Source organism: Triturus cristatus, chromosome 6, assembly GCF_964204655.1.
Source record: "Triturus cristatus chromosome 6, aTriCri1.1, whole genome shotgun sequence".
NCBI lineage: Eukaryota > Metazoa > Chordata > Amphibia > Caudata > Salamandridae > Triturus > Triturus cristatus.
The window spans coordinates 1081629360-1081652871 of record NC_140589.1 but is presented as its reverse complement, the minus strand read 5'-3'; the positions used below and the strand labels follow the sequence as shown (position 1 = coordinate 1081652871).

At 44.6% G+C, this 23512-nt stretch overlaps 1 protein-coding gene across 1 annotated transcript in view; it reads left to right on the top strand.

Annotated features, from left to right (window-relative positions):
* NUP133 (nucleoporin 133) overlaps positions 1-23512 on the top strand; it is a 1584091-nt gene that overhangs the window by 210070 nt on the left and 1350509 nt on the right. Inside the window, exon 7 of the mRNA XM_085611954.1 lies at positions 21146-21298. Within this exon, the coding sequence (XP_085468080.1) occupies positions 21146-21298 (153 nt within the window). The remainder of the gene's footprint in view (positions 1-21145; positions 21299-23512) is intronic.

Here is a 23512-nt window from a genome sequence, read left to right as displayed (position 1 = left end):
AAACGGTAGCTATTTTCTTTTCAATAATGAAGGTTGCTGCGGCATGCTTGCTGGCATTCCTCACATTGTAACAGTCTCACAACGTGTGGTTTGCTGTAAAAAATGTGCTTTTTCCACCCTCACATGGGAGGCTCGACATCTCTATTTGGCCTTCCATTCCGACCTTAAAGGCAGAGTTCAATAAATTGAGCAGAATAAGAGCATTATTGTCCCCAAAAGAAGTTGCTCTCGCATCTGCCCGTGAGACATTCGTCCTTTACGTGGCTAACACCAGTACAGAACTACAAGCGCTTCTTAATACTGACCTCCCAATACATTTCGGTGCGTTGATTCACGCTATCTTCAATGCTTCTAACACTACAGGCATTGGCCATTTTTTTAAAGCTGTGGGCTCTGACCTTGTGACCTCTTTTCAAGGTATGTTTGGTGTGATACCAGCATTTATCCATTCTATCTTCGGTGGCTTGCCATTATTACTTGCCCTAGCTGCTGGGATTCTGCAGTTAATTTGCTTGCTCCAAAATGGATGCTCTTCCTGTGGCCCCAAACTGCTGAGACCGGCTGCTGCTGCTTCGTAGTCGTATGCTTGAATGCTACGGTACTTTGCCACTGGCCACTCTGAGCATGGCTTATGGAGTATCCTTTAGTTTTGGTTATTTCACTTGCGTGCAACCAGTCTTCCACTGCCTGAAATGTTCGTTTGAAAGGGCATTGGATCTTTGCCTCTCCAATACGGTGTCTCCTGCCCCGGATTATGACCTGCTAATGAGTCCTCTAGTGGCGCATAAGCTGGAATGTTCCGGTGTTGGGATTATGGCCTGCGTGGCTGCGCTTGGAGTTTTAGTGGAATGGGATGTCTGTGCAGCTGCACATGATTTCCTACAACAGAGTTTTCTAGAGGAACACGCAAGTTGTCCACTGATGGTGCTAGAAGCTCCCATTGTTGATGGACATGTATGTTCATTCTCTTTGCTGGAATGGATAACTACTCTCTTTTCTGACGATATCAATGACTTCCTCTTGGAGGCTGTTGCAACTTACTGCTCATACACCTTAATGGATTAACCTGGATGTCTTCCATCATCTGTAAGATGTTTTTTGTAATATATATTTTTTTTAATTAACTTTTTTTCTAATCAGTTTTTTATGCATGAATTTGTGCACCATTTGACTCTTTGCCCAAATATGACTGCTGCTCTTAATTCTTGCTCACTCAGACTTGAACTCTGTGTTCTATTGAGTCCACTGTCCGTTAGCCTGGCCAAGGGGAGGGTGTAGTGAGGAAATGGGATTAACTGCAGACATTAGACATTGCTAAGTTAGCATAAGTAGTATATGCTTGACTGCCATTCTGCCGCTTTTGCACACAACACGGCTCTGTTCTCGTAAAATACTTTGCTAGTGCTGCTTCATATGAGAACTGTCTACCTTTCACATATCCAGCTGGGCACCGTGCTCTGTCTGCACAGCGTGTTCAAGGTCGAATAACAATGTATGCTGTTGATTCACTTTGGTCAGTCCCACACACGTAGACATAACATGAAGCACAGCGGCCCAACTGAAACGCGGGTGCTTTTTAATAAGACATTATGCATGAGAGGGCACTTGGAGAAAACCATTCCAACATAGAAGAGCTGTGCTGATCCTGGGATGCAATTCAATGTATCTGATCTCGTAGTTATGGGGTCTCGCTGACAAAGCCCAGAGGTCTCCTATAATTATTTTAAACTAACCCATGAGCACGGGGAGGGTGGTAAAAGTCACTATAGTCCTGTTTCCACTGTCATTCTATTATGATTGCCCCTTTTGTGCTTTATGGAATTGTGACCATGCTAATTATATTGTTTTTATGCATTATGCTGCTTGTATTGGCTAGAGTACTGCACCTTAGAGCACGTTAGTTAAAAATAAACATTTTAAACTATACAGTGTCTCTGATTACTCTCGTTGCGGACAAGTATGAGTGTGAATGAAAGCGTGTTCCTGTTTCCCACTATTCCTGAGAGTTTACTAAGTCGCATGTTCTAGGTTGTCTAATCATTGGTAGCTTCGCTGTAGTACGGAGAACGAATGAGACACTATTGCTAGTCGGATTGGGGTTCTGGGCACTGAGGGGGCAATGGGGCAAGGCACCAGGTCCGGTTGGTGTCCCTGCAGATCTTTTTAAATCCAATCTTGAATTATGGGGACCACTTTTAACTTCACTTTTTAATGCATCTGCAGAAAACAGTCTTCCTCCAACTTGGTTAGTTTCCATTTTAGTTCCTATTTTTAAGAAAGGAGACAGAGATAACCCGGCTTGTTATTGCCCCATTTCCCTGCTAGACTCGTCTATGAAAATTGCTGGTAGAGTTATTTTAAACAAGTTACAAGATTGGGCTGAGGACCGGGGAATATTATGTGATATCCAATATGGCTTTCGCAAGGGTATAGGTACTGTGGATCAGAGTATCAATTTAAATCTTTTTAATGAATAAATATACGGTGGCCAAAAGGGGTAATCTATACCTAACTTTTGTTGACTTATCATCAGCCTTCGATTGCGTTGTACACGCAACGTTATGGGAAATTTTAGATGAGCTTGGTGTGGATATTGTCTTAGTTACCTTTCTTAGACAACTTTATGCAGGGGCTAAAGCTAGGGTACGATACGGGTTGGAGGGCCAATGTACAAAGGATTTTAAGATAGGAAAAGGAGTGAGACAGGGATGTGTTCTCGCTCCCTTCCTTTTTAACTTGTATATTAACGGCCTTGAAAAATATCTAGTCCAAAATTGCAGTGACCTTCCCCAAATAGACTCGAGAACTATTCCAGCCCTATTATACGCAGATGACGCTGTGTTATTGGCCCGTACCCCACTTGCCCTGCAACGTGTAATTTCCTCATTTGAGAAATTTATGTCCAATTTGGGGCTTACCATCAATGTCTCTAAAACTTTTGCTATGACTAGTGCCAGTGGTGGTAGCAGGGGTTTAAAGACCATGTATGTGTACGATAAGCCGATAGAATACACCAATTCGTTTGCATATTTGGGCATTTTATTTGATAATAAATTAAGTTGGCAACTTGCTGTAAAAACTAGGAGGGCCCTGTTCGCGAGAACTGTGACTGCCCTTCATAATTTTAGCAAGAAACTAGGTAGGAGGCCCCCGTCTGAACTGCTGAAAATTTATAATGCAAAATGCGTTTCTGTTGCCACCTATTGTGCTGGTGTTTGGGGGATTGTCGATGTCTCCTCCCTACAGACGGTAGAAAACAAATTTTTACTGTTCCTACTGCCAGTACCAGATTCTACATCTACCTACATATGCCACGCTGAACTGGGTATTGGTTATCTAGAAGATAAAATTAAAATACAACCTATACTCGAATGGCATAGGATCTGGACCTCGGATAACCTGGGCTTGAATCGCAATATTATTATGGATGTTTTAAAGTTGGAAGGGGCGCCAAGGATAAGATGGTTAACTTATATCAAATTGTTTTTTTGTAAACTGGATCACTGTGAATTTTATGATGATCCTACCTCTGTGACCCTGATTGCGAGAAAGACTTGAAAAAACTGTGCCTGGACTACTTAAATGACTCTAGACTGTGTATAGAACTGAAGAAGATTTCTGTTCAGGCACATCAGTTGATCTCCACTCATCTTTTAATACAACCGTATATAACAATTGTTACTGGAGATTTTGACAGATTTCTGTTAGTCCGTTTCCGCTTGGGTATTGTCCACAGGTTATTAAGTTTCCCTGCCTGTAATGATTGGTCTAAATCTCTCTGTAATTGTCCATGTGACGATATATCAACCCAATCTACATTACACGTTGTCTTCTTGTGTAAATTTTATACCAACAGAGTGGGGCAGTCTCCATGGAGAGAAAGATCTCTAGTGAGTCATGACCATGCAAGTTGAAACCAGATTAGTACAAACTCGATCAGCATGACTGACTTGGTGTTTAACTCAGCAAAGATAAAAAAAAAGGCCAGGGTGGGTGATGTGGTGGTATCCGAAATGTAGTAGTGTAATTGTGCAATGGGGGGGGGGGGGGGGGGTTCATTTTGTTTATGTTGCAATGTTATGCTTGACTAGGAATACGATAAAGTATAAACTACATGTCAATGCCAGTAATTTGGTCTGTCTGTTATGGCAGATGTTTCCTGAGGTAAGAAGCACTGCACTGTATTTGACCTTTGACATAATAAAATGTCTAAAAAAAAAAAAGATAAAGGCCAAGACCATAGATTTAGGGGCATCAGCGACTTTGCAGGATAAAGTGCTTAAAGCTATTTCTAAGATGGTAGGTGATATGCTATAATTAATAGAAAGCAGAGATGAACTATCAAAAAGCACAAAATGCTGTGCAACTTTGCAGAATAACGTGCTTAGTGCTTTAGCTACACAGGTAGTCAACAGAGGGCGCTAGATTAAAGTGATTGGGGCATTAACAGGGTACTGTGCAAAAGCAAGCTGGTCAAGTAGGAATCAAGTAGGTCATGAACATGTAGAAGTAAGTGCACCAGACAATGGAACATAGTACTTTTAAATGGTCAGAGTGCAAGCAGAGCTTTAATATTAAAAATTGTGCCCTTTCACTGTAGGTCCCGCTTTACCAATTTTAGTTCCACCAGTCTCATGAATTTCAAACATTTCCCACAGAGCATTTGGTCCTCTCCTTGTAGATAGGCAACAATTGTCTGCCGCCATGTACGTATCCTGTTCCTTGTGAGATTATATTTCAGCAGGCCAATCCACTCTGCCTCTAATGCAGGGCAAGTGCAAACTTTATGACAAATGTTTTATTTTGGAAATTGGCACAGCCAGCAAGTGGATATGGTACTTTTTCTCAGCCATACGGGAGAGTTACATAGTGAGGGAAAGCTGCCTAGCCGGAAGTTCAACAGCTTGAATTTTGCTGGTAACCCAAACAAGTCGCCTAGATATGGTTGTGGCTTTAGGCGACCCTATTATCTATTATCTAAGCATGTGATCTTTTTGACAGCAGGACCTTGTCATTAAGGGAGGAGAGCTTTGTAGCTACTGAATTAATCAATGTTAGGATCCAAAGTGGCTCTGCCTGAAAAGTCGCTAGAGCCAAGTTCAGGTAATCATGTGCCTGGGTGTTTCCTGAGTCAGAAACAGCCTTCCACAGGACACTATTTAAAGTGTATCTCTACTCATTTTTAGGTCTCGCCTGAGATAGCGCATGCTGTCTCTTTGAGACATTTAGTAAGCTGCTTTTAAAAGTGCCACCAGAGGCTTTTGCGGGCCTCCAGCTTGCGTTCACGAGCGCATGCACAGCTGCCATCTGTGTTTTTATTGCTGTAATCAGGCTCCTCTGCTTGCACTCCCCCCTCCCTTCTCCCCCCTCCCTCTTTGTCAGTTTCATTTGTGTCTTCTATCACTGTGAATGCTCCTCTGCTGGCACTACCCCCTCCCTTCTCCTCCTCCCTCCTCCCTCTTCGTCAGTTTCATTTGTGTTTTCTATTGCTGTGAATGCTCCTGCTTCCACCAGGCACACACACCACCAGCCGTCAGTGCACGCTTCCACCAGGCGCACACAACACCAGCCGTCAGTGCACGCTTCCACCAGGCACACACACACCACCAGCCGTCAGTGCGGGCTTTCACCAGGCACACACACCACCTGGCACGCTTTCACCGGGCACACACACCACCAGCCGTCAGTGCACGCTTTCACCGGGCACACACACCACCAGCCGTCAATGCACGCTTTCACCAGGCACACACACCACCAGCCGTCAGTGCAGCAGGCAGGATCTTCTCAGAGTTTCTTGGTAAATATGTGTTCGATGCCTGGGAGGGAGTGGGTCGAGATTCCTTAAACCATGCTGAGTATGCAGGTGCAGTGCATAAACTCCTGTGTGAGTGAGTCATGCTGCCTGAGGCTCACTCACTCCACACGTGTAAATTGCGCCAGCACCAGGCTTTTTCTCATTTGCAAAGTTCGGCGCATGGGCAGCCCCCACACCCCCGGGAATGACTGCTTCCTACAACCAGAATGGAAATAACATTCAGAGCAATGAAAACAAGTTCATTTGATGCAAAGAACTGTTAACAAAAACCATGTCCAGCTATTGTAGAACTGGCAACTTAAACAAAACGGCAACAAAAAACAAACCAGCATTGGCATAGCCAATAGGTCTAGCTTTTTGGACCCTATACGTATTTAGTTATGCAGCAGAATATCCTTGGTGCAACAACACCAACTGTTGCATGGCTAAACACTTTCAATGTCCCAAATGCGAGACCTATTGGCTATGCCAATGCTTGTTTAGCTTGTAGCAAGTTTTTAGGTAGGCGCCAAGACTTTAAATTCTGCCTCAGTAGACAAAATTGATGAGTTTTGGCGTGGAAGGTTAAAAACCTTCCGATGGGTACCAGTTATAGCATTGTCAATTACTGTGTCTGCTCTCCACCTGAGAGCCTCTGCTCGATAGGCTACGGATGGGGCGTGTAGTAGTGGTTGAAGAGACAAGCCTTTCAAGGTGTTTTTTAAAATGCAAAAAGCAGATGCTAGGGTATCATTTCTCCTTTGAATCGAGCAACACTTTTTATTGAATGCGCCTCTTGAATCGAAAATATCACTTAAATACTTATATCCTGAGACTGTATTCAAGGTTGGGCCTTCTAGATAGAAAATTGGCAGCAAGTTTCTTCTTTTGCTGACTAGCATAGTCTTTGTTTTATAAAGGTTAACTTGAAGCCCATGCTTTGCAGTGTATCTCGCTATTGCGTCGATTTAGCCTTTGGAGTCCAACCTTCGTGTAGCTGATCAATACAACATTGTCTGCATACAGCATGTGTGAGGCATTAAAACCAGACAACATGGAGGCATTACAGTTTACATTATCATGAATAGGTGTCAGCTTTGCCAGATACAAATTAAATAAGAACGGAGCTAGGACACATCCTTGTTTGAGTCTGTTGCTCGTGTAAATTTTCCTTGAGATCGATGCACCTGTGCCCAGCCTTACCCCTGCCCGCGTGTTGATGTAAAGTAACTGTATGCCTCTGAGGAGTGATGGAGAGATTCCCCAGTTCAGGAACTTGCACAACCGGGTATTGAGCTGGACAGCATCAAAGGCAAAACTAAGTCCACGAAACAAAGGTGTAATTTCAGGGAGCTAGCTTGCCGGAGTCAATAATTTTGTTTACATCATCCAGAATAATGGCCATGTGGCGATGTACGATCTCAAAGTTTAGAGATTTTCCTTCAGGGATTGCCTGAGCAGTTTTAGTGCCCCAAACATTTCCTAGAGATAAGAAATACATGAGCTTCAGAGATGTTAGAGGTTGCAAGCTGCCGCCGGGGACCTGCGGCATGGTTCACCAGCCTCCAGAAATTACTGGCATCTTTTCTTCTAGCGGCTATGAGAAGTTTGTGCCAGTACAAGTTCGTCAGTGGCTTAGACTACTAAGCAGTGCCGGACTGGCCGTAGTGGGCACCGGACGTTTCCCCGGTGGACCGCTAGGGTGGGGGCTGGTTTTGGGACACTGGGGCCATTTTTGTTACCGGGGTTCGTCATTATCGGCCCCCTGTAACAAAATCGTCCGAAACCGGCCCTCCCAAACTGCTCGGCCGCACCCCCCCTTCACTCCAGGGGGGCCGGCCGAGCAGTTTGCCAGGTCCGGTTCGGTTCCCAGTCCGGCCCTGCTACTAAGTTGCTTTTTATGTAGCAATCTCATTCTGGGGAGGGCAAACATCCGCATTGGGGAGCTTGAGCTGTTTTGGGGTAAGGGTAAAATCTTTATTGCATGATTAATTAAAATCTTTGCAAAATAGTACATTTAAATTAGGTCACTATACCAATACATTTGTTAAAAGAACTTCAAAATACATTACAGTAAGAACAGTAAGTTATAAATCACAAGTTTTATCGAAACAATTGGCTGGGGTAAAAGCAGATAAAAAAACTCCTGATTTAACTATTATAATTATTGTCTATGTCCGTAGTGCAGTGTCCTGCCTTGTGCTCCGTTGGTATCTAATTATGATTTCCAGTTAGAGCCGCAGTTTGAGAATTGCAACTACTGCCTTTTAAAACCAGATCTCTGTGTTTGATCTGTTATATTACAGTCGCATTTGACATAGCTTTTGCAATATTAACAAATTTAACCAATCTACATGCTAATTGGATGTCTCTTCCATCAAAGCAGGCTTTTAAAGCTTACCTGCGGGTTCGGATCCCTCTCACTTTCCAGACCGGTTTTAGTAGCAGTTTGCGCTCTTTGTCTAAGCCTCTGCAGCTGCACAACAAATGGAAGATATCGTTTTTGGATTTGCCGCAGATATTACAGTTTGTAGTTGTGTCTAACCTTTGCAAAGAGGGAAGGTGCTGGTTGACTGGTTAAACACCCATCCTCAGTTTCAGATATGATTCCTTCGCAATCTTTGAGAATCCTGTTCCCAAGTAGATTTGCGGCGCGACCCTTGTATAACTATGAATGACAAACCACCCGTGTGCTCTTTTGGATAGGGTAGATTTGTCTTCTTCCAAAGACAATAACTTTACTGATTTGTTTACTAATTATTTGAAGGCTTTCTGTGGGCCATTGATCTCCCAAAGCTCTTGTGGGGCTAGATAGTTTATTGCCGATTGTAGATAGACCGCAGCTGGATTGTCTTTGTTTTTGTTCATCTCTTTCCATAAGTATGAGTTCATAGAACCGTTCTCTGCTCCCTTTATTTTGTACCAGCACTTTGCGTAAGCCTCCTTCCGTGCTACTTGTTGTTTTTGGAGGCCAAATTCTAGTCTTAACTGGGCTGGAGAAATGTATTGAGGGAGGATAAAAATTAATCGAATTGATTTCGACACTGCGTTCTCCAGAACTGTTTCGTCCCGTCCTCTCATGCATTAATTTCCGTATGCGATGGTAGGAAGCAATTTTGCTCGAAAGACTTCTAGAAGAGTTGATAAATCGGGGCCTGTTATTTTCTACTGCCCGTGCGGTCCCTCTTGTTCTAATTGTTGCTTTGTGTTGTCCAAAGGAACCCTTTCTGTCAAAAGTGATACCCAGATATTTGTACTCGTTGACCACCTCCAAAGATTTGCCCTGAAGTTCCCAGCGGGGGTGCCCTAGTTTCCATCGATTTTATGATAATCACTTTTGACTTCTCCAAGTTTATCGTTAGCCCGTTTCTATCTGAAAAGTTGCTTGTAGTATTTGAGGTGCTGAAGGCCAACTGGAGTTCGACTAATCAGTATTTGATCATCTGCGTACAACACGTTTGATATTGTTAGGCCTCCTAGATTTGGGGCATGGTGGATGCAGCTGTCGAGCTCTGCTGAAAGATCAGACAGGAAGAGGTTGAACAGGGTCGGGGCAAGGACACATCCCTGCTTCCGCCCCTTGGTGGTAGTTTTTTTCCTTGACAGGATGTTACCGGTTCCTAGCTTTATTTGGATTCATGTGTCGGAATGAAGTGCAATTAGTTGGTTCAAAGGTTGCATGGCAATTTTCCAGCCTGATAACTTGACCCAGAGTTTGCTCCTGTCGATGCTGTCGAAAACAGATGTATAGTCAATAAAACAGACAAATAGTGGCTTCTTGATTTTTACTGAGGCGTCACTTAATAAAGAGAGAGCAAGAATGTTAGTCGTTGTTCCTGTACGTCTTTGAAAGCCTGTTTGGTTAATAGGAATTAATCCTCTCGTTGATGCCCATTCGGTGAGTTCTTCCAGTAATAGACCTGCAAAATATTTTGCATCTATATCAATTAGGGCTATTAACCTATAATTATTTGCTTGACTTTTACTGCCTTTTTTAAAAATAGGGGAAATGATAGATCCTTTCCAGGAGTTTGGAATTCTCCCCCTATCCAAGATATTTATAAAGAAGGGACGAAGGTGTTTGGCCCAATAGTCTGGATCTTGTTTGTATAGACTTGGAGGAATTCCATTGAGCCCCGAAGCGCCCTCCTTCTTGCCCTTAGAAATTCAATTTTTGATCTGTTTGATTGTAAATAACATGTGATTCTCTTCTAAGTTCTTTCGTGATTGGAGATCACAATTGAAGGCCATGGTGACTTTGGTAACTTCATCTGTATTTTTGTTAAAATGGTGCTGCAGGTACTTTACCCAATCTTCTTCTGTTATTTGTGAGTTTATTTCATAAGCCCTTGGGTTGTCTAGGTTGTTCACTGTGCGCCAGAATCTCACGCTGTTATTAGATTTGACGTTGAATAGCAGTTTGGCCCATGTCTTCTCTGTAAATTCTTGCCTTATTTGCCAAACAGTTTCGTTCTTTCTGCACTTTAACTTGCTTAGTTCTACCTGTAAGCTGATGTCGGGGCCTCTCTGATGCAATTTGCGAATTAATCTGTTGATTTCCCATTTTATTTGTCTCAGATCATGGGCTTGATTTGTTAGAGGGTTCTGTCTTTGTTTGCTCTTATCTCCAATGGGTAGACTTCGATGGTTCTTAGTTCCGCTTTTGTGGTGGTGTCCCAGGGGCTTAGTATCGAGACTGAGCACCTTCTTGCTCCTCTAAGAACTGACATGGGCTGAAGTTGGTCATGCGATAGAGGCGATGTTTATTGGTGGCTCCTTGCTCTCGATAAGATTGAAGGACATGGGCATTGGACAAAGTTGTTAGGTGTTGAGAATTGTGGGTATGCTTCATCCTCATGACCCGAGATCTCGATGTTTCGCTTTGCAAAGGACTGTTTCTCCAACCACATCTGCTCTGCAAGCAAAGGGCATGCCCATGTGATTAAGGTAGGTTCTTTTGTATAGGGTTTTGGCGAAGTGTATTTCGGTTGATTTAATGTGCCCTAAAGTAAGCAGTTCCTGAGCCATAGGGATTATATCAAATTGCCCACAAGACATATATTTAGGGATTAATATTAGTTTACATAGCCACTCAGGGATGTTACTAGGCATCAGATCTATGTGATTCCAGTGGGGATACTGGATTCTATGAGGGATTGGAACTTTATGGTTACCGGGAGGTCAGATCTTAGAGACAGGCTGGTCTGTCAGGTCCTCTGGAATGAAAAGAGGACCTGTAAGGAGCGAATTAGACAGCTGACCATCGCTAATGTGTTTTTTTTTGTGGTGGGCATTTGGTCCCATTTACATCAGATTGAGGTGACTATAGAGCTGCTTGTGCGGGTTATCTTCAGGACCCAATGGGCAGGGTCCCTAGTCTGTGCCTGGGGCTCTGTCTAATGTTATCGGACTCCTGGAGTATCTGATTTAGCAGTTGGTTGTTTCATCTGGTGGAAGGTTTCATTTGCACTAAAAAAGTTTTGAGATTCTCCATATTGCCTTTGTCTTCATTGGGCTGATTTGTTCCACTGGGTGCGGACCCGTCGGGTCCATGTGCAGCCTCCTTCACTGGCTGCAGTCCGTCTGAAGCTATGAGATTATGGGCTAGTCTAAAGATGGAGTATATCTGCTTGTGTTGTGTAGTTGAGACTCCTTTTGACAACTGCTTGTTGTTGGCTTGTCTAAGCCTCTTACGCTGTTATTTTGACAATGGCGTTTTTCCCGGAGGATGGCCGGTAACTAGCCCGGGACTAAGAACATTAGTCCCAGAGGGAGACTATGTATTTGTTTTGCTCTGTTGCCAGGCATTGATTGTTCCCTTCGGTTGTTGCTCCCTAATATGCACACTGTCATTGGCTCTTGAAGCAAGTGAGTGCAAGACTGCCAAAGAAGCTGGCTTTAGTCGAAGCTTTATTTCTGTTAGCACTGAGGCCAAGGTGGCATGGAGGCATTCAAGTTTGACTAGCACAGGGCCACAAGAGCAAGTTGGTGTAAATTGGTCTGTTTCAGATTGTGCACGTTGAACCAATGAATTTAATGTGCATATTTTGGAGTCAATTGCTGTGACATAAATTGCCATGGTTTTGACGAGGTTCACCTGTAGGTCTAGCTTATTTGACTGGTATGTTAGTGTGTTGACAACTAATTGAAATGAGTGTAACAAGGTGTCCCACGTATCACTTGACCCCTCTTTTTTTCATGTTGTCGAGCGTTGGGAATCATCCAGTTTAATTCTGAGCTGGTCAAAGTCAGAAAGAGGAGATGGATGAAGAGCCTCTGAATTCCCGTTTAGGTTGAGTGCTGTTAGGCTCTTGATCTTGAGTCGGGGAGAAGCCTCTGTAGACAAAAGTGATGATCCTTCGGAGAGGCAGGTCTACGTGTTTTCTGGCTGTAGGCAGATTCTTTTTAATAGGAAAGGTAATTTTTCTAGGGAACATCCATCATTTCCCTCGTAGTCCGAGGGACATTTCGAAGGCTCTGTAGCTAATACTTCTTATTTTATTTTACAGAGTTTTATATAGCAAACTTGACCCGAATCAGCTATCAGAGCGCCTTACATAGCACCAGTTGCATTACATGAGGACACAAATGTTTTAAAGCAAGGGGCATCGCAACTACTTGAAGCCCATCACTTTCGTCAGAGCACTTAATTTGGCCAGGCATAGCATGGAGTCTTTTTATGACCAAGCTGTCCGAATTGAGGGTCTCCTTGGTATTAGTTTTGGTTACCAATAGTTGATCAGTGCCCGTGCCTTCCGCTGCTTTGTCTGAATCTGCATTGACCACTGTAAAGTTGTCTGTTGCTGGTGCTGGTCTCCTCTCCCTTGCTTCAATACTTTTTTTTTGCCCATTCCTCCCACTGGAAAGGAGCCGTTTTCTTTGGCTCAGTTGAGTTGCAGCTGTGAGTCATCTTGAGTGCCTATCAGTTGTGAAACAGTTGTAGGAGAGGAGTGTGCCTGGAATGGGAGCTTGTAGGCCTCTGCATTATTATTTGCAAATAGAGCATCCATTTTTTTTTATTTTTTACAAAGTTACATTTGAACAGAGAATTTGTCTGAGGTTCTTGCTGTTGGGTGGCCAGCCATGGGTATAGGAGAGATTCGTTACCCTGCTGGGTGTTACATGCCGAGGATTGAAGTAGCCTGCTGTTTTTTGCCGCACTGGGGGCCTCTGTTTGGGCCTTAAACTCATCTGTGCCTCCCTAGTCTTTCCTGACTGCATAGTGTCTTCAAAACCCCCAACCAGGAACCTGGACAGAGTTGCGGCTGCTCTCTGCCTCCGTTTTTTTGATAAAAATTCCGTCTTTTGCACATTTCTACATTTACTTGGTGTAAAGTCTTGCTGTTATTTTTAAATTTTGTTAGAAGCAAATGCTGCTATTAGGCCTGTGACTTTTTAAAAATATTTCGTTACCTGTGCTGGGGGCTTCAAATAGAAACTGGGAAGTGAAGGGAGCTTGTGGGAACTTTTCTTGTTTTGAGACTCGACACCCCTGGTCGCCATTTTGGAGCGGGGTGCGGTCTAGTGTTCCAAAACTGGAACGTATAAAGAGGGACGCTGCGCGAGCGCCTAAGGCAAGCCCATCTGCGCCCGTCCGCGACCCGGAGTAATTAAGCCCTGCGTAGTGCATCAAAAATGTATGACCTTTGACTCTAGTGACCATGTAGTGGAAAAGGCAGACAATGACCAGATTACTTAGCCAGCAAGAGACCAGGATTTATGAAATGACAACCATTCTAGAGATGAGTAAAGAAAACCGACAGGTATATCTTCTTATACTTCCACTCATGAAAATATATGCATTTGAACAATGCATTTTAGTCTCAGTCAAAGATTCAAAGTTTATCATGTGAGAAATCTCAAGCGCAGTGATTCTGGAAATACGTTCACAACCCAATGATATATAGCTATATGATAGGAATTTTAGGCACTTTTCTGTCACATCATTTGATGAATTAGAATAATAGGAACCCTCATTAAAACACTGACACCAATACAAATACCTTGAAGAATAGAAATAAGCAAATTGTATTTGTCATCAGTTAGATTTAAAACCTATAATGGTTGGCTTTATCCCAGATTACTAAATCCTAATCTAACTAGGCCCTGCTCTCGCTATTTGTTAGTAATATTAAAGCTAGGCAACAATACTTAAAGATAAACACGTACATGCATATTTTTAGTAATTGTGGGTGTGAAAACAGATATGCCTCACAGAGGTCTGTCAGTCAAGATCTTTCATGGCAGCTAAGTATTCTGGTTCAGATTTGGACATCCAGGCACGCTGAAAGGCACAGACTAGAGGCGTCTGTTGTGTTACTTTGGCTTCTGTCCAGCAGCGTTCCTTCCAGATTTCGGACCTTTCTGACCGTACTTCCAAATCAATTGTTTATTTTGGACACTTATCCACTCCCTTAAATTATGGATGGACAAACTTCAGATATTCTCATTAGAATTACGATTTCATTTTAGATCGGAGAAAATCAGATGAAATCTGATTCCAATTCTGACCTTTGCAATAATTTTAGAATATATCAATCTCCATTTGACTGAAAGACCTATGTTTGAGATAATACAGTTTAAACTAAGGACATGCCTTAATGTTACCTCTTTCTGTTATGATACGTAACTGACAGTTACACCTATATTACTTGGAATCGATCCCAGAGTCTTGAATTGGTTTTCTTGCCAAAAAGTTCTCCTTGTCCAGGTTATGTTTCAGGACACTGGCATGCTTTTACGGGTCCGGTAGCCTTGGATGACATCCAAAGGAAGTTCTCTCAGCTCAACGAGAAGGGAAGGAGAGATGTTTTAGAAGAATGCTCCAAGTTTTTATCCAAGCGCAAAGGGAAAACCTATTTCTTAATTTCCTTTCATTCTAAAACCGCGTCTATCTTAATCAAACAACTTAGCATGTTAGTTAAAACACACATTACACAAAAACATACCTTACTTTAGCACAAGGCTAATGCACAAGGTGCTCTTTGTTAATACTTTGTACAATAGCTTCACCATACAGTAAATGTGTTAAGTTCACCATAGTGTTACTTAATGTGTGTACGTGCTACTAAGTGATCATGGTGGTAGCAATTGAAATAGCCTTTGGTATGCATACCAAATATATTAAGTGAACAACAGTTAAGATAGGAGTGGATTATTTAACACAAGTAAACTTGTATTAAAAGAACTGGTGTTGAGAGAATCATGAAATGTGTTTCACCAAGAGGGCATAAAATGATGAAACAGGGCATTAGGGTACTTAAAAGGCAAATAATGAAAATTAGGCAGCACACTCTTCCTGAAAAAGTATGCAGTCGGTACCAAGAGTGAATGTATTCTAAGCCCATATATTCCCCTCGAAAATGGATTCATTACATAGTCTGCTGACAGACTGCTGTTTGCTGACATAATAGTGTGTTTGACTTGCCCCATCCATGATTGTCTGTAGTCTGCATTTGCCTCTGAATGTTATCCCTTACATTGCTTTACACACGTCTGCAACTGAGTTTAGCTTCATTTTTTAAATTTTCTACCCAGGATTCTGCCTGCTTCCGAATGCTTAAGGACCACGATTTGTGTTGAGTACATTTCATTTTGTTGGGTTTTTACTACTATGCAGAGAAGCGGCCTGGGACTGAGAACTCTACCTCCATCTTGTCTGCCAAACTACTAGTATCTGAAAGAGACTGTTAGTTATAGATTCCTTACCTTAGAATTATCCTCAGGCGTCAGACTGGATCCGCAGGTTTTTTTCCTAGCAGTCAACTCATCGTCTGTCAATTACATTGTGGTGTCTACTTAGACGCTGCACCTGCGCGCTGACGTCAGTTCTTTCTTTTTCCACGCCAGCCTATCGCAGATCCAGAGAGAGCTTGCCCCTTAGTCATTTTTTGACTAACCTTTTACGACTTTTGTTGACATCTTTTTTTGAGTCTTCGAATCCTGGTGCGCGAGGGATGTCCTATCGTCAGACCGACTTCAAGCCTTGTGACTCTTGTCACAAACTGATGTCCGTGACGGATCTGCACCTTGTGTGCCTCTGATGCCTGAAGCGCGACCACGACTCGAAGTCATGCTCCGACTGCCGGGTCATGAATCGGAAGTCTTTGCGGGAGTGGTCTTGAAAGCTTTAGGAGGCCTGGCAGTCGTAACCGCGTCGCTCCCGGTCTCACTCGAGGGGAAGGTCTCGAGACCAGTCACACACTCCTCCGGTATGTTGAAGCATAAGAAGAAGTTGAAGAAGCACAGTCACTCTTCTCCTTCACCCAGTTGGTCGGCTGACGCGACGCGGGACCCAGAGCATCGTTGCTCTAAGGCTCCATCTTCAGGCGCCTGACTAAGGCACGACTCCACGCCTCCCCTCCTTTCTGGGAGCCGGAGCGTCCCCAGCCCAGCTTTGTGCATTTTACGAAGCTCTCCACTCCATCTTTGGGCAGCCTGACTCCGCCAGTGCGCCTTCGGGCCCCGGGGGGCCAGTTGGAGGCCCTGGGCCTTCAATGCCTGCGGCTCAGGCGGGCCCCAATGGGTCCAGGTCTGGATCCGGATTGACGCGGTCGACTTACCCTGGCGCCGATCCCAAAGGCGACGCTCCCGATGCCGGCCATTGCGTGGCCGACGCCATCCCCATCCCGGAGATGGATAGGGAGCTGAATTGACGTCGCCCGACGTCAAATCCGACGACTGGAGGGTATGTTTGTTCCCTTGTTCATCCCAGGTGTTCCTTAGCACCCTGAAGGCGGTGATAAGGATTGTTAGGAGTCTTCTAACCCTTTAGCAGACTATCTGAAAAAGCCGGACTGGAGAGAACAACTGGGTGACACCAGTGGTCTGGACACTTCTCTTGACCTTGGCATGCTTTCTCCCCATACTGTTGCCATGGAGGAGGGAGCGTCTTATGCTGTGGTGATGAGAAGGGCAGCTGTGACGCTGGGTCTGCATCTCCTTTCGGTGGCAGTCAGGACTAATCTCCTAACGGAGGTGCTTAAACCGGCAGCAACTTCATCTGAGCCACTTTTGCCGTTCAACAAAGCCCTCATTGACTATATTCTAACGTTATTCTGGGCACTTGGTCCAAGCCCAGCACAGGGGGTGGACAGGACGATCGTCCTCCTCCACTGCCCGACTCTGGGCAACCCAGTCTTTCTCACTCAATGCCCTTCCCCAGAGAGCTTGGTGGTCCAAACCTCTTCATGTAAGGGCGCATTCCCTTCTGCTCCCCCAGATACAGAATCCAAGAGGCTGGATCATCTTGGTAAGCATATGTTCTCTTCCCCCAGCTTGGTATTGCGGTCTCTAAATACCGCATGCCTCTTGGGCCGATGCTCTAATACTGTCAGGGATACGGTTGCACAGGTGCTGCCTCAGTGCCCAGAGGAGGCCAAGGCCGTTCTCTCCCAAGCAATGGTGGATGGGTGAGACGCAGCCATATTCACGATCCGCTGTGGTATGGATATCACCGACTCATTGGGCAGAACGATTGCCTCGTCGGTAGCCCTTCGGCGCTACGCCTGGTTCAGGACATCTGGCTTTTTAGGGTATGTCTAGGCAACCCTGTAGGACATGCCCTTTGATGGCAGTTGCCCTTTTGGTGTCAAGGCAGGCTCGGCGCTGTAGCCCTTTAAGGATTCTCGAGATACGGCCTGGTCGTTGGGCCTCATAGCGATGACCCTTCCACCTCAGTCTGCTTTTTGTCCCTTTCATGGCTACGGAAGGGGCACCCCAACACGTCCAGCTCAGACCAGCCACCGGTTCACGCAAGCTACCCAGTCTCAGTGTGGCCGCAGACGTGGGACCAAGAGACGCTGGTCTGGGGTCCAGCGGGCGGGCCAGTGCACTCTTTCACACCCCTGCAGCAGCCTCCAAACCTTCCTTGTCCTGGCTTCCAGGGCCATCAGAAGCCAGTGGGCGGCAGGATTCGCCATCGCCTCCCCCACTGGCAGACCATCACTTCGAACAGGTGGGTTTTGCAAATAGTCAGAAGGGGCTACTCCCTCCCCTTTCGAGACTACCCCTCTCTCTATGCAACCGTCTTTTGAGTGCATGTTGGAGGATCATTTGGCCCCTCTGCACCAGGACGTTCCTGCTCTCTTGGCTAAGGGAGCCATCAAGAGGGTTCCTAAGCCAGAAGTAGGCCATGGTTGCTTTTCCCGCTACTTTCTGGTGCCCAAGAAGGCTGAAGGCCTGCGTCCTATTCAAGACCTCAGGGCCCTCAACCGCTTCCTCCGGAAGGAGAAGTTCAAAATGTTGACTCTGGCTCAGGTCCTGTGCGTCTTCGACCCTGGAGACTGATGAGGGCGTTGGACTTGCAGGACGCCTATTTTCACATCACCATCCTGCCGGCCCATAGGCGCTATCTGCGGTTCACGGTAGGCCACGAGCATTTTCAGTTCACCATGCTTCCCTTTGGCCTTACCAGTGCCCCTTGAGTGTTCACGAAAGTGATGGCAGTGGTCGCAGCTCATCTGCGCAGGGGTTACAGTCTTCCTCCTACCTCGACGACTGGCTGTTGATGGCGGGCTCGCCCCACGCTATCGTCTCCCACCTCCAGACTACGGTTGACCTCCTGCACTCGCCGGGGTTCATTATCAAGGTGCTATCACACCTGACCCCCTCTGAAACGCTCCCTTTCATCGGGGCGGTTCTGGACACGGTGCAGTTTCAGGCCTATCCTCCCGAGCAGCGAGTCTGGGATATTCGGGCTATGTTATCGATGTTTCAGCCTCTATCCCGTAATTCGGTGATAATGACCCTGAGGCCTCATGGCCTCCTGCATCCTGCTAGAGGATCATGCCAGATGGCATATGCAGGCTCTGCAGTGGAACCTGAAGTTCCAGTGGGCGCAGCATCAGGGCAATCTTTCCTACTAGGTCCAGATCTCGGTGGGGACTGCGCAACCACTGCAGTGGTGGCTTACAAACCACGCTTGGGTCAGCGGCAGATCCCTCTCCCTTCCCCAACCATACCTCACAGTGGTGACAGATGTGGCACTCCTTGGATGGGGCAGCCATCTGGGAGAGGCGGAGATCAGAGGCGTCTGGTCTCTGGCAGAGTCCGTTCGTCTGGCACAGAAAGCATTTCTTCCCTCTCTTAAAGGGAAAGTGATGCAGGTGTTCACGGACAAAACCACCGCCGTGTGGTACTGCAACACACAAGGCGGGGTGGGGTCATGGACCCTATGTCAAGAGGTTCTTCCTCTCCGGACAAGGCTGGAACATCAGGGCATAACCCTGGTGGTTCAACACCTGGCAGGTTCCCGGAAAGCCAGGGTTGACAAACTCAGCCGCCAGTGCCTGGTGGATCAGGAATGGCGTCTTCACTCGGAGGTGCTGCAAGGTTGGATCTGTTCACCACCGAAGAGATTGTGCAATGTCAGCAGTTCTGTGCGTTGGAATTTAAAAGGCGGCACTTTGCTCAGAAACGCTTTTTGTCGCAAGTGGCACTGGGGCCTCCTGTACTCGAGTCATTCTTGTGGCTCCAGACTGGGCACGAAGAGTCTGGTACCCAGAACTCCTGAGCATGGCCATCGGTCATCCAATCAGACTGCCTCTTCGGGAGGATCTTCTGTTGCAGCAGCATGGGAGGGTTCTTCACCCAAACCTGTCCAGCCTCCATCTCCTTGCGTGGAGATTGATGCTGTGACAGTAGACAGCTTTTGACCTTCCTCCCGAAGTCTGTAACGTCATCTTGGCAGCCAGGCGTCCCTCCACTAAGACTGTATATATCTGTAGATAGAATACGTTTGCAGCATGGTGCTTAGCATAGGCCGTGGATCCCCTTTCTGCCCCTCTTTCAGAGATCCTATTGTACATACTTTCTTTGGCCCAGCAAGGTTCTGCCCTGGGCACTCTTAATGGCTATCTTTCAGCCATCTTTGCTTTCCTTCGGCTTCCAGATCAGCAATCTTTGTTCAAGTCCCCTATTGTACAGAGATTCCTCAAGGGCATTACTCTTCTCTTTCCTTCTTCTACTTTCGTAATGCCCCAGTGGGACTCTAATCTGGTCTTAACATATCTTATGTGTTCTCCCTTTGAGCCTCTTCATAACTGTCCTCACTCTGAAGACCGCTTTCCTTGTTGCCATCACCTCAACTGGCAGAGTGAGTGAGCTCCAAGCTCTTTCTTCTAAGCCCCCTTTCTTCTCTCTGTGCTTCTGGACAAAGTGATGCTTAGGACAAGGCCTTCATTCCTTCCCAAAGTGGTAACTCCCTTTCACATTTGTCAAACCATTACTCTGCCCACCTTTTCCCACCTCCACACCCTTCCAAAGAGGAGGAGAGACTCCACTGTCTGGACCCAAGCATGCGCTATCTTTCTACCTTGATCGCACAAGAGATTTCCGGGTGGATGATCAACTCTTCGTTGGCTCTGTGGGTGCCAAAAAAGTGTCAGTTGAATAGCGGGCCATCTCTGGATGGGTTGTCCTTTGTATAAAAGTCTGCTACGCTATGGTGAAAAATGAACCTCCAGTGGAGCGCCGTGCTCATTCTACCAGAGATATGGCAGCCGCCACTGCACTTGCTCGCGGAGTTCCACTCCTTGACATCTGTCAGGCAGCCACGTGAGCAACCTTGTGCACGTTTACCAGACATTACTGCCTGGACGGCCATGTCCGGAGGGACGGCTATTTTCCCCGTTCTGTTCTCCAGGACTTTCTGGTATGAACTTAGTTTGCAAACCCTCCTCTGGGGTTGGTATTGCTGGGTTTATCTATCCTAAGGTAAGGAATCTATAACTAACAGTCTATTTCAGTTGGACAAGTTACTTCCCTTCGGTAACGATGTATCTGTAAGAGACATATGTTAGTTATAGATTCCTTACTGTCCCACCCATCCTCCCCACTCCGCTAACTGGCTTCTAAAGTTATGGACTCCCTTGCAGGGCCCTAGTTTTAGCGCACCAGTGGTCAAAGTCTTGCATGGTTTTGCGCTTTTGGCGTGGAAAGTAGTTTCAAAACTGACATAAGCGCGCTGGGGTGGCGTTTAAGTAGACACTGCGGCGTCATCCCGGCGACCACTGCGGACGTGGATCGACTGACGCCACCTACCCCCGTAGGGGTACTGCTAAGAAAAAATACTCCGGATCCAGTCTGATGTCTGGGGGTAATTCTAAGGTAAGGAATCTATAACTAACATATGTCTCTTACAGATGTATCATTACCGCAGGTAAGTAACTTGTTCTTTTGCTTCTCTAATTGATTATTATGGCTGATTGGTATTAGCACTCTTGGCACTCCAGTCTATTCTGTATTCTATATATAATGTACATTTTGACAATTTAAATTTCTCGAGTGTTCATAAATGAAGAACATTAACAAAAATGTGTTAAGTAATTGTTTAACCTTTTGTTAATGTAGCTTCACAGTGTTCTCTGGGATAAAGAAGATTGCTTCTATACACTCACAAGTTCCAGTTTAAATAAATGGGAGATGGATGAAACATCGGAGCGTCAAATTCTCAGTTGGGACATGACTAGGACCCTCAAAGAGCACATCTCTGACGCAATTTGGGTGAGTGAAATTTCCAGCTAAAACTAACATAGTAATCCCAACACATTCTTTGGTACATTGCTGCCTGAAAGTCAGAATTTCGCATCACACCCATTTGAATATCTAATACACATGGCTCTGTAGTGTGTTGTAACTAATGCTTGAGCCAAAACATACAAACTAAATTGTCCAAGACCAGTTAGTCCTTCATGATTACCATATTTTGTGCACAAATAAAAGGACATGTGATTACTTGGTGCACAGATATTCAGAACAGCACAACAAAAAGAAGTTGGCTGCCTACATGTCCATCATTTGAATTTTTTTGGAAAAGTGGCTGCCTCATTACCATTACCTTTTATCTCCTGTAGTATTAGTGAGGTTGATTTATAACAAATTTTGGTCGGTGACGTCCCTTGACTTCTTACAATCTTAAAGACCCTGTAATTGGCCCAGCTGTAATTTTGGTAAACTAACATCAGAACATTTTCATTACACTTTTCGAGATGTATTTAGGGGGAGCACAAATGGTGTTTCTAAAAGAGGTGCTTTTCATGGAATTGTATAGGGTCTGTTATGACTGATTTGAATGATTTTTGCCACGTTTGTGTAAGAAATGCAGTTGCTAAAATCAGGGTTCATTTGGACGATGTACTAAACAGCAGGTGTTTTTATATATTTATAGGTCTAAGCGCAGATGAGATAGTAGTGGTTGTAGTTGAGGGTGCTTAGTAGTTGTGACAAAGCGCCTAGTCCCTGCGTTGCCACAATATCAAACATATAGTGACTTTGTGTTAAATTTTATTTCCATCCTAGAAGCATGGTCAGTGTTGGCATTGAAGTGGCTAAAAAACACACCGGGTGAAATCAAGATGTCCCTGGCATAATATTTGCAGGTTCTTTTTCTGTAAATTGTTTTACTGTGATCTTATGGAGCAACATTTTAAGCTATATTCTTAATTCAGCTTTATAAATAGCGATATTTTTATGCATATGAAAAAAAAAGAAAAGTGGCCAGAGTTGTACATTTTTTCTCTGTTCCCCCACAAAGTGACAATTCATTTCCAATGTTCTTTGACTTTACATCTAGAAGGTAGAGAAGATGTATAGTGCAAGTATTAGTTGTTCTTATTCTCTTTTAAACTGATAAAGGATCCTCAAAATGCCATGGCATTGTTATTTTGATCTGTATTATTTTTCACGTTGTATCTCTCATTACTCTGAGTGAGAGGGCACAGAAAAGGGAAAATGGGTGAGTGGGGAAAAAAAGTTAAAATTAGCTAAGCACAAAGGAACATGGACATAGAAGCAGTATAGCAAGAAAACAAAAAAGCAAATGGGGAAAGAAAAAGCACAGTTTGGTCATATTTCAAAGCAATTGTATTTGGCAAAACAATGAAAACCTTAATGGAAGAAAAGAGGAAAATTTGAAACAAATCCTGGATAAATAATAAAGACAATAATGCGAAATAAATAATGACTTGAGCAAGAAAACATGCTCATAACAATGGCAAAATAAAGAGGAGGAGGTTTTTCACTTAAATTGTCTGATTTCTTGAGTATCTGAGCTGGGCTTGGTTTATTGTGCTAGCTTAGATTTGTGCTCTCTGCCCAATCTGTAACGGCCGGCATATAGGAAACGAATCATTTTTGGGTACTCTTTACACTTTGCAGTTGTGAGATTATGAATCTTGCTTCCTTTTATTCCTATTTTCCTGTGCTGAGAAGAGCAAATATAGTGCAAACGATGAGCCATGGTGAATTATGCCTCATGTATTGAGATAGGGGGCTATGCAAATGCCTTTGTTGAATCCTAAATTAGTATATTTCAGTGTTTCTGACGTCAGTCTGTACTATGACTTCATGGTCTTTTGTCATGAAGTCTCATGAGTAAAGTCAACACACATGATGTATTGCTTTTTCTATTCTTTTTGACTGTATAACATGTATGATTTAGCTGTCCTCATCCGTTAAGACTGAAGAGTTAAACACGGTTTTCCTCATTACATTATTTGCTCTCTCGGCACCGAACAAATGCACTTCAGAGCCTTGCATCTGCTAGAGGTAGAAGTTGGTATTGTAAAATGAAGTGAAGAATATGTGTTTGTCAAAGCAAAGCAAATTTAAAGTTTCTGTGGATGACACCACGGCGTGATGCAGAACTGAAACGTTTTTCCATTGCACATAGGCAGTAAAAGCTAATAATCTAACTGCGTTGCTTATAGCTCTTGATGA